The sequence below is a fragment of the Stegastes partitus genome, unplaced genomic scaffold (assembly GCF_000690725.1).
Source record: "Stegastes partitus isolate 25-593 unplaced genomic scaffold, Stegastes_partitus-1.0.2 Scaffold908, whole genome shotgun sequence".
NCBI lineage: Eukaryota > Metazoa > Chordata > Actinopteri > Pomacentridae > Stegastes > Stegastes partitus.
In genome coordinates, this window is record NW_007578639.1 from 149380 (window position 1) to 161795 (window position 12416).

The window sequence follows — 12416 nt, forward strand, 5'->3', positions numbered from 1 at the left end:
GCTATTGTGCTGTATCACGCTATGCAATTTATATTTTGTCTAACCTGAATTATATATTAAATATATACATTATAATGCCTTATTATAGTTAATTGCTTTATGTTTTAATCTGGTCACAATAGGTAGAGTTGCACTAAGAAGTGATACTGCAATTAATTATGTGTTTTTACCATTAATAAGGCTCTACCTACCAAACCTATAGATACATATGCACGAGTAGTCGATAGATAATTCTGAATATGATCAGCTTGAGCTTTATATTATCGGCCAGAACTCTCAATAGATTTTCTATGAAAGGCACAAGCTTCTTATTTTGTATTTTGGAATGAAAGAAAACAGTATTATTGGTGGTAGAACAAATACTGTTGGGGATGAACACAAGCCAGCAATCGTCTAAACTATAGTCACGGATGAGCAAACATTCGATCCTCAATGATAAAGGTGGTATATTTCATCAACAAAACAAAGAATATTAGCTTTTTTCAGTTGATTGGTAGACAAAAAAAATCAATGGATGTAACAGTGTTCTGTGGACACAGTGGGTATACCTTTGGCCTTAGAAGCTTATATTGCTCCCTTTAGCGGAAATACCTAGAAGGTGATTTACATGATTGTTGGTCAGCCTCTAACGTCTTCTTGCTGAACATTTTGACTACTCGTACATGCAAATCCCCTCGGTTGCAAGATGTTTGAGGGGTTTTCCTGCATGTACTGCCCGTTTCAAATCCCCCTCCGCAACGTTTCAATGGGATTCAAATCTAAGCTTCGACTAGGTCATTGCATAACCCTCCAGTTCTTCTTTTGGAGCCATTCCTTGGTGGATTTGCTAATGTGCTTATAGAACCATTATCCTGCTGAAAGGTCCACTTCCGGGTTCAACTTTCAGAGGGATGGCCTCACATTACCTTCAAGGACTCTTTGGTATGATGCAGACTTCATGCCAGTCCTGGAAGTGGAGAAGCAAGCCCGACTAAAAAACATTTCTATCACCATGCTTCACAGGTGGTATGAGGTTTTTCTACTGAATCGCTGCCAAACATGTCTCCTATTGCTCTGGCCAAACAACTACAGCTTTGATTTGTCTGTCCAGAACATATTATTCCAGAAGGTCTGCTCTTTGCCCACACGGTCATTGGCAAACTGTAATTTTGTTCTAATGCTATTTCTGGATAGCAGAGTGTATTTTGCTGGCATGTTTCACATGCAATGCAATTTTGTGCCATCATTTTCTGATTGCAGATGCATACACTTTACCAGCAGCAGCTGCAGAGGTACCTGCAGGTGACAGCTTAGGCCATTTGGAGGCTTATTTTGGCATCAAGCGGTGGGAATTTTCTGGGGCAGCCAATTCGGGGCTAGGCTTTTTTTCTTACAGTGGAGTATCTTAAATAATTTCTTTTTAAATCCCTTTCCAGACACATAGCTAACCAGAGCTCTGTAGATCTTTGAAACACTTTGAAAGCAAACAGAACACCAGATTTAAGATTTCAGAGGTTCCACCTGTCGCTCCTTCAGAAGGTTCTAATCATCAGTACCTAATCTGGAATCACTGATTGTAATCTCATGAATTTGCAGTGAACTAAATTTATATCCTCCATGTAATTGATCGGTCTTGTTATTTGTTAAAATGACTAAAATGTCAAGTTTCACGTGTCTTTTGCTCATCACCGTAATCTGTCGTCCCAGTGGACCAAATGTTTGCTTGTTTACATCCACTGAAGAAGTCAACAGTCTCCGTTTGTGCTTATATTTTATTAATACAAACTCGTTAAGTACCTCTATTAAATGGGAACGTTCAGTTAGATGTGGAGTTAACACTGGCTGTGAGGCAATTCTAAACTCAAAGCATAGTTTAAGATTTCTAAAAATTTTATGATTGCACCATTATTAGCTTTCCTCTTATTCTCCCACATCCCACCCTTTCAGAAACTTAACTGTACCATGGAAAAGAAAGCACTGCAGACACTAACAGAAGGAACTAAATGCTCTACATGCTGCTTATTGTCTTGCAGCTCAAGGAAACATCTAAGAGAAAATGTCAACTGTGCTAATCTTTTGATTATCTCTGGTTTGGATGTGAGAAGACCTTGGAAAACAGAACAACCCCCTGGGAATTCACAATTACCCCAGGGAAACGCATTCACAGATTCAAGGCCTCTCCAGACACTCAAGGCTCTTATGCTTTCTTTTTTTTTCTTTTTGGCTTCATCTCTATGTTTTGTCTAAGTTTTTTCCTAAAAGAGGATTAAGAAGACATGAGCAGGGCTAAAGAACTGCTGTAAGACAAACGTAACACAAACTGGGATCCAAAAACAGTCAGACTGTACATCATCTCAAGTCTCAAAACACAAGCTAAGAATTATTATGTGGAAGCAGATATGATATTTCCATTTATATCGGAGTGAATAATCGGCTGCTTCAGCACATATCTCAGACACATTTTTTCCCCAAACAAATGCAACACATACTTATGAAACCTTTTTTGTTTTGCTTTCCATAGAAATGTTAATATATTCTGTCCAATATGCTATATTCATATTAGATCACTCTCAAAATTGGAAAAAGGAAAAAACAAAACTGTATTATTTTGGTGACAGTTTCAGATCAGAACGATTATGCAATCAAGGCTAAAAAAAAAACATAAAACCAACTTTATTTTCTGAATTTTGCAGGTACATTACTTTAAACTAAACATCAAGAACATTACCTGGCAACATATTTAGTACTTTTAATGGAACAAAACAGAGCCGAAAAGAACAAATCTGTCTCTTTCTACAGAAATCCAAATCATATTTTCAGCAAAACGTGGACAAATACATTGCTCACATCTAATCTGCACATGCTAAGCCCAAACAACCGACATCTAAGGCTTTTGCTCCCAGTTTTTTAAAGGCATAACTCTGACAATTGCTTCTCAAAATGCTAGACTCAAATCAGAGAGTAACGTTCACCTGCTTGCACTTCTTCTAATTTGCCTCTATTTTAACTGACTGTGTGATGGTGATTGAGGCAGCAGACAGGAGAAAAAAGTTGCCGAAGAACTAAAATGTTCTTGAAAATAAGTGGGATGCACAACAGATTATATCATAATAGCCCACAATTAGATTCAAATGACAAAATTAGGCAGAACAACACACAGGTTTTGACTATTTATAAACTCACCAAAAAAAAAAAAAAAAAAGGACTGTGCAGCCAAAATATAAAAAATCTACTGTATGTTCCTCGGTCCTTAATTTCAAAAGAGCTGTATGAGACTCAAGAGGAGCTGAAAGGCTGACAAAGACAACAGATGGGCACAAAGAGGAGCAGAGAGAGACTGGGGTGATAAGGTGAGTTATTCTCTCTGAGTTCAGAGAGAGAGGATGAGCTCTGATATGTTTAAAAAAAAAAAAAAAGTAAAAAAACGTCACACAACAGAAAAAGCAGAGCCAGCAGGCTGCGGTAAACCACCCGCTCCCCACAGGGACATCCAAAAAATGATTCAATCCTCTTGGCTTGCCATCTGCATATGTCCACCCAAGGCAGGGAGGGACAGGGAAAAAAACTGCATATTTTGACATTTATATCAGTGAAGGACGATTTTTTTTTCTTCAGCTGCAGGCTGCTGCCACTGAAGCATTAGCCCCTGACCCGACTCACAGGAGAAACCAAACATCAGGAAAAGTGGAAATCTACTTGTAGCTACGCATACGGGGGAAAAAACTGCAGTGTGTGTGCTATAAGGTGCAAAGTATTAAAGATATTTGACTCACAATCTGTTGCTGGATTTTAATTTGACTAAAAACCTGGATGCAGGTTGTGGTAATTGACCGTAGAGGACGCCTGCCATCAAAGTTACCTTAACAGGGCAGGTTATATGAGAAGACAAAAACTTTTAACAACTCAGTGCACACTTTTAATTTCTCCTGAGGCTGCAATTGCACTGCAGACCTTGCTACTCGATTCAGTCGTTTTTTCAGATCTTATTATTATATTTGACTATATTCAGGCCTCCATCCTGAAATAATAACAGTCATAATATTATTTATTATTAATGCCTCTATTTGTATAGCACCTTTCCAAAACAAAGCTCTTCACAATAAATGTGAAATTAGACAAATATTGAAAACAAATGTATAAGATCGCAAACATGCAACATAAACAAGACAGAACAGTTAAGTCAGGTCAAGTTTTCATATAGCACATCTGAAACGAAAACTGCCAAAGTGCCTTCCAGTAAAAAAGGATTAGAATTTGCATTGTGAAAGTAACCTAACAAGGCTAAACATTGCAGTTAAGACCCTGTAGTGTTATTTAAGGTGCCATTATAGCTAAATAATTTGCATATTAGAGATTAAACCCTACAAAAATGATGTAAATTACAACTTTACTTGCCTCTAATACATATTTAGGATGTGCACCTACTGTGTTATTAATTATGGAGAGTAACGTAACTCATCTAGCGAGACTTTACGGTATTATAAATGATGAAATTGATCCTAAGTAAAACTAATAAAAGACTTCTGGGCAGCGTGTCAGACAGATCGCATATTAGCCTAAAATTACCAAATGTTTTTTTTCCCCTCCTTTTACTTGAGACAGTTCTTGCGGTGTTTGTTGTTTACGATATCAACTTCTGCTTTCAATGTGGGTCAAAAACAAACCTTTAAAATCTTGTATTTGTTTGTAGATACACAAATCTGTTTGCATGGCTGGCGAGGAGAATTCTGAGTTCGGGCACTTATCAGCCGCAGAGTGAGAGCAGCCTTCCAAGTCTGTCAATAACACATAAGCGTAAATCCTGGGGGAACTGCCACCCACCCCCAAAGATCAAAGAAGCCTAACACATCCCCTTCACAAACTCAGACTCCAAAACACACTGGACATGACGCGCTTGTGAAAAGCTTCACTTTGGTGTCCACTTTGACCAATTAAAAATGAACAAACCACAAGGAGAAAAAAAAGGCTTTTTCTGAATCACATTACCAACCGAGGCCTCGTGTGTGTGTGTTACATCTCAAGATTCTGCTGCTGATGTATTTTGTTAAATACTGTTTCGGTGATGTTAGATTTTAATGACAGAGGCACTGTGGGATGACCTAGATGGCCTTTTGAAAACTGGGTCTGTCTTGGATTTGTCCCGACATGGGATAAACCTGCGTGGGGCCGTGCAGGTTAACAATCATACAATAGTCGCCCAAAGTAGGTCAAAGCACAGATGCACTCATGGATGACATTTTGAATGAATGCTTGCACACACTGTCTTTCGGTTTGCAGTGCTTAATGCTCCCCATCCAACCGCATTCAGACGCTCACCGCGGCCTGCAAGTCTTACACAAACTTACAAAGCAGCTGTTAATGGGGTGTAAACACAATGGGAACGGTGCTCAACTGGCTCCTTTCAGCTAATGTTACATGCAACGCCGACATTAACGGACATAAAAATTCATATTTTTAAGTCGAGATCACAAAGAGCTCAGTGTAATAGTCGTCAGTGTCAGCTTTTGAGACAGAGTTAAGAGAAAGTGTCATTTCTGCTCTGTTCCTGCTAGTTAATCTCACTGTAAATTGGAACCATTCCACTAATGTAAATACAGGCTGTTAAAAAGACAGATGAAGATCCTTTACTTCCAAGTAGCTTCTGAGCCAATTCAGCTAATTTTAGTTAATTTAGAAGCAAGTGGTGCAATTTAAAAGCTCATAGCAAGAGTAATTTAGACTTCTGTGCAACTGGAAGTGGACATACTTTGACTGATGGTGACATTGAGGAAATCACTAATGGCTTAGCTTTTACATAAAATGAACTGAAGGGTTCTCAAACTCATTAATAAACCTCTTAAGACCTGAGCTGTTGTTTGATATGCAGTTTTCATTTCTATTTGATCTGATCAAATAGCAAAGACAAAAAATAATAACAATAAAAATAAAGAAAATAATAATAAAATACTAAAATCTTATATATATTTTTTTTCTTTTTTTTTTTTTTTACTTAAAATTAACACCAGGTCTTAAGAGGTTAAAGGTCCACATCAGACTTTTATTCTGAGGTCCGAAACTATTAGTGACAACAAAATAAAATCACTTGTAAGTTTGTGGGACACATTTGAGGCTAGTGGGAGAAATGGAGCTGCTTCCTTTGCAATCAGCTTCATCAGCACGACTCCTGAATTTCGAGTACAACGTAAACGTCACATCTCTCGTGAGCGCAAAACATGACTCAGACGGTTATTTTCTATTTATTTTCTGACTCAGACGTGTTCTTACATTCACACGAGTTTGCAGAAACTGCGTGGCGGAGGACAAACGAGACAGATTGCGTTTCTATTTAGGAGCTGATAGCAAATTCTCTGGTGTAGCATTAATTCGGCGGCGACAGCACTCTCGACGGCGGCTGAAATCGCCATGACAACCATGTCAACAACTGGGACATAAGCCGCATTAAGTCCGCAATCATCTGGGGACAGGATCTCTGTGAATAATCTCCAGCTACACTGTACATTTAACATTGATGACAACAGAAAATGCATTTTCAAACAGACAACTTCATAATGTATTCGTGACAGGAGGTACGGGCAAGGTCGGTATTGACTTGACCCTGATCATGTTTTACCTTGAAGTGCATTTTGCAGCTACTCTCATATCATTTTAATCTGCAACCATCTTCTTAGCAACTCCAGTGGCTTTCTCAGGTGAATGACGTGTATTAAGAGAAAAAAAAAAAAAAGGTCTCACCTCTCTTGGCATTGGCTTGTCTCACTCGCCAAACTGTCTTGTGGATCTCAAAGTTGTAATTTGCAGGCAGGGCTTTGATAGCTTCCTGTAACTCGGGGTCTTGGAGGATTTCATCTGGAATTTGATTGGCTACTCGCCGAGGTCCTCGAGCTGGAGAGAGAAGGTAAATTATTGAGCTGTTAGCGATGCGGTGAACACAGGACGGAGCATTCAGGACGTGCCTAACTCTGCAGATAAAGTTCAGGAAAGCTGTTTTTCCCAAATCCAAACTTTAGAAACGCATGGGCTGCTTGAAATGTCGGCTGAAATTGGAGAAACGTTGAGGGACATTTGGTTTCGATTTTACAGGAACGGAATCTGAGTTGAACGCAGCCCTACTTGTTCTCCGGTACAGGCAGGATTTCAATGACAATCAGTGTATTCTCTAAAATGTGCACTGCATTAGCATTTTTTAAAGAACTGCCTTTTGCTTGATATCCTCTGAAACTGGACATTTATTGTGTTCTGGGCATCTGTCTGCACTTTTTAACAAGCTTACACATCCTCTGTTAATCAAAGTAGAGCACTTCGCTTTGCACCATTTCATTGACACGAGCGGTTTGGTGTTGGGCCTAATAAATAATTCAGACATTCAAAAATATATTACATTGCATTTGTAAGATCATTTTGTCTCCAAAAATGTAAATGTACAACTTGTTACACAGTCATAAACTGCGGTTGTAAAAATTCATGTAGTCGCTTTTTATATAAATCTTTTGCCTCCAGACGCCAAAGATCATGTTTTGCTTTTCCTCCATAACAGCTGTGGAAATGAGAAAAATCCAAGCTGACTTGAGTTATTTTTTTCCAGCTCAGTCCAAGGAAATTACATATTTAAATCATGAATTTAAATGAAAAAAAAAAAAAAAAAGAAGAAATCATGTAAAATATTTAAGAAACTGCACTCGCTCAAAATTGCTGGTCCTGTTCCATCTGTCATCACTACAAATGACTTGACAAGTTTAAGAAGACTCCTTGCCTTCTTTCTTAGAATAAACTTGATTAGAAATTTTTTGTAGGCCTGTCTAAAATGTGAGCCACGTGTATTAACATCACCTCTCTGTCAGTATCTCTGCACAATCTCCCTTTATATGAAGATTACTTTCTGTGTTTGAGACTTTCTGGCAGTTCAAACCATTTTGTCCTGTGAGAGCTTCTCATCTTGTTCCTCTTTGAAAACAGGACTCACCTAAGAACTGCAGTCTCAGTGCTTCCCACATACAAAGTAAAGAAATATGCCCCGACACTAATATCTTTGTATTTCTGTGTTTGTCTTCCTTTTAAAAGTCACAAAGTGGAAGCGCATTAGAAAATGCAGACTCATTAAAAAGTTTGTCGAACTAGTGGAGAGCCCACTTTTGCTAAATTAGCTTTGTAAGCAATGGGATGCTGCAGGAAACACTGTACGGATGCCAGGAAAAATAACCTTCTTTGTCGAGTAAACACCATTGTCACTGACAGGATATCACCACGATATTCTTTATCTTGCACGCAGCTTTCTTCCTCAGTTGCAAATGGTCATTATTCTAAAAGGTTCAAAGAAACTAAATACAGTACATTCAGTATAGGAACAAACCCTGTAACCCTGCAACGTAGTTAAATAAAATCCAATTATAATAACTAAGGTATTATACTCAATAGTACGCTGCTGTGATCAGGGGTTTTTCAGGCAATAAATCAGACAGATCAAATAGGGCAATAAAACGGCTTATATTACCCCAAAACAACAGGAAGTTAGGCAAATGCATGATACTGTATACATGTGTAAACACGTCATATCAGATATGTACACAGCACGCATTTAATACAAACTGATGCATGCCGAACACAGTGGCCGGATCTGTACGACCTTCTGCTCTGGACACTTCTTCTGGACACCAGGAACCACTGTTTAGGTCAAAAGGCAGCAAAGCAGACCTAAATCATGAAGCTCCCTCCACCATAGATCACCGTTGGGATGACGCTGTCATATTGGTCTCACGTGTTCTTTATACACCATTTGTAGCGCTGCATATTCCTCCCAAACAGCTCAGCCTTAGTCTACAGTAATGCAGTAGAGTGTCAAGTTGCTCTTTGGCAGTCTTCAGACAGGCTGCAATTTTCGCCGTTGCATCCTAATTTTGCATATCCAGACCATCCTGTTGCTCATTATCATTCTGCTATAGTAGAAAACTGTGCTCTGGCGTGTTTGCATTTCTTTAAACCAATCATATTGGGCAGAGTTAAATGAAGGACGGAGCAACGCAGCCCCATAAAACAGTGACGGGGGAATTGTTTTGGTGGTACAGTTGCACGCAAGGAGGTGAGGAGTGTCACTAAAGTGGCACTTAAAATAAAAATAGCAAGGCTGCCTTACTGCACGATCCAAATCCTCTGCAAAACTTGAAAGTTTCAGTGTGGTAGGCTGCTGCACGGAGGTTCTTATTGGCATTCCAAAAGAGATTTTGAAAATGGTAACATGAAGACAGCAGAAGAGAGGAGCCAGTGGCAGGCTCATACCTGCAATCTACAGCCGGTGAGTCACACCAGTGGTGTCCTGCCTACATTGGTACATTCAACAAAGGCCCCAAGGATCCTTTAAGGCCTTCAGCTCTTACTCAAGGCTTTTTCCAAAAAGAAAAAATTAAAAATCTCAGTCAGTATTATGGAATGTGTAGACACGGTATCCACAGTGTTCAATTTTAATTTTTCCATTTACATTTTTTTCCATTTGAGATAATTTTGTAGCAATTCTTTATTGTAAGACTTTTGAGATTTTTTTTTACTTTGAAAGCCGGTTACAAATAAATGTCTCAAAATGTTTGAGTGCTTTTTAATTGAAAGTAGATCAACCCACATGTTTAATGTTGCTACACTGACTGGACTCCAGGTTTGATATATGTTGACTCCAATTAGATCAAGGCTGAAGCGATTCCTCAAGGAATTCGATTACTAAAATGCCTTGAGGCAACGCTTCGTGTAATCCACTATATACTATACTAAAGTCGTGACTCGAAAAACCTAATAATCTGAAAACCTTGCTATCCGACAGGTTTTTAGGAAAAACGAACGGAACCCACGAAAAATAGCCTTAACATACCGACAGCCTTGGATTCAGACTCTGACATGACATTTTATGTCACAAATAAGGATAACGGTGTATCATCTGACTCAACAATCCGACAGATTGGCTACGTTCAGACTGTAGGACTTAATGTTCAATTTGGATTTTTTGTGAAATCCGATTTTTTTGCGAGATCGTTCACATTTCCACTTAAATGTGACTTGTATGTGATCTGCTGTGTGAACTTCATACGACCCAAAAGTGTCCCGCATGCGCAGAAGAGGACACAACGATGTCACAAGCAGCCAGCGTGGTGGCGGTGCGGCTGGGGACTGAAGCCCGGAGCCAAGACACAGCCGTTAAAATCACACCTCCTACAAAGGTTTGACCATTGGTAGAAACAGAAGTGTGACCAGTAACTAAACTGGCATCAGCAGCCAAGTACTGCCTGTGTGTTCCGGCCACTTCCACCCCGTCGGAGCACTCCCCCGGGGTGGAAGTGTCCCACCGACCGCACCGAATATTCAGATATTCATCATTAATTGGGCTTGAATATCCGGAGACCAGAAAGTGCTATTGGGACCAGCCCTATTAGTTATTTTAACAACTATAAACAATGAATATTAACAACAAATGACTCCTCAAGCATCAAGCCCTCCTTGTACTCGACCTCCGTCTTGACAATCCGACAGCCTTGCTATCCGACATAAAAGAAGGTTTTACATTTAGTGTCGGATTATCGAGTCACGACTGTATATATGCACGATACAATGCGTACGTCCGCCCGCCTGTGTTCCGCCCGGACTGTTATTTCTGTTGCACATTGCGCTCACTTCCGCTTTTGAAGCTTTAACGCGCAGAATGCAAAATGTAGACAGAGAGAAAAACGGTGAGCGGCAGGGGGAGCAAAATAACCCGCGGGAACAAAAATATTACTATTAATTTAAGCTAACTTCAATTAATAAAATGATTTTTTGTTTGTTTTTAAATCATTACTCGATTAATCGCCAGAGTAATTGATAGAATACTTGATTATTATAATAATCTATAGCTTTAGCCCCAAATTAGATCTTGTCGCTGTCCTAAGTTGCGGAGTTCACAAACTTTTTTCAAATCTAAAAACATACAATATAGGAACCGTTTGAATAGCGTTTTTAATATGGACACGTTTGATCAATATGATTAGCATAGCAGTTAAAACAGATTAAGTTTACTCATTGATGTGAGAAAGATAAAGATCGGGCCGTATTTGAGATAAACGTAAAAACAGGTAAATCCATATGATGCACTTCCCTCTTGCCTCTAGATTTAAATATGTTTTTTACTCTTCATTCCGGTGTCATTTCTAACAGACTAGAATGACCAGGAGACAGTTTCAGGAATAGTTTAACGACAAGATCATGATAAAATAGACAGTAGTGTATAAACGGCGTTTCTTTCTCCCTGAAAAGAGACAGAACTTTGCTGCACTAAATCCAAAGTCGTGACTGTGGAGCTGATCCAACCGTATTAATGAAACATATGACATCCTGCACGGCAGATGACCTGAGTCAGCTATACACGCAGATTGGATGATAACTATTGGTACAAATGTTTTGTCACGACAATAAAACGATGCAACAGAATAGTGAGTAAACACCACGCACACTAGATGACGTTACTCGTTTTCTTGTTTGCATCACAGTCAGAAGACTGAAAAAAGGTCCGTGTAACTGCACGTCGTCAATAAAGTAGCCCGGTTTCTATGAAGACCTTATAAACGTTAAACATTTCTCCCTGTTAGACATTAAATAAGAGACGTTAATGTTTACCTGCAGGCTTTTTGACAGGAACAATCTGCACGTCAGTCGTGGGCGCTGCCATGTTTTTTCTCCCAAACACGAAACACGTGAGGTGCAGAAAGGCGAAAGCAATCGAATGCAGAAAGGAGTGCAGAGCAGCCGAGCGCCGATGTACTCGATGTCACTGATGGGACAAGAAGACAGGTGATTGTGCTGTGGACTGTTTTATACAGTCTGGGGACAGAGAAAACTTTCTATACGTTAAACATAAATGCCCATTTTTCGCATTAAGTAAAACATAAAATGACATAAAAAGTTATGAAAAGAAAATATTGCACAAGTTCTTAAAACGTATTGGTTGCTGAATGCTTTGCATGCCATGTAAGTCAAATTAGGAAATAAAAATAAATAAATAAAAAAAATAAAACAAAACAAAAAAGGATAAAGGAAAATATAAGATAAGCTTACAATAGATAAAATAGAAAAAAATACAAATTAATTTAAGGTGGTCACAGTGCTTTACATATGATGTGAATAATAAGTTTAAAAAATAATAGTGAAAATAAATATATCAAAACAATGAAATGCATTAATGAATGGCAACATACAATTAATAAATAAAATGTCATAAAATTAAATAAAGCCCAATTCTCAATAAATTGAATTAAATTAAATTAAATTAAATTAAATTAAATTAAATTAAATTAAATTAAATTAAATTAAATTAAATATAGCCCAAGTCTCGTAAAATAAAATGAAATACAATAAAGCTTCATTTTCCATACAGCGAGGTATTTTCTGGTTGCATTACATAATGTAAATTAAATTAAATTAAATTAAAT

General features: G+C 38.4%; 1 protein-coding gene across 1 annotated transcript in view; it reads right to left on the minus strand.

Moving 5' to 3' along the window:
• Positions 1 to 11675, minus strand: part of LOC103366109 (diphthamide biosynthesis protein 1-like) — a 15203-nt gene extending 3528 nt beyond the window's left edge. The window contains exons 1-2 of the mRNA XM_008293746.1: positions 11605 to 11675; positions 6712 to 6861 (exon numbers count right to left, since the gene is read on the minus strand). Of these exons, the coding sequence (XP_008291968.1) occupies positions 6712 to 6861; positions 11605 to 11656 (202 nt within the window). The 5' untranslated portion in view covers positions 11657 to 11675. The remainder of the gene's footprint in view (positions 1 to 6711; positions 6862 to 11604) is intronic.
• Between the last annotated feature and the right edge of the window lie 741 nt (positions 11676 to 12416).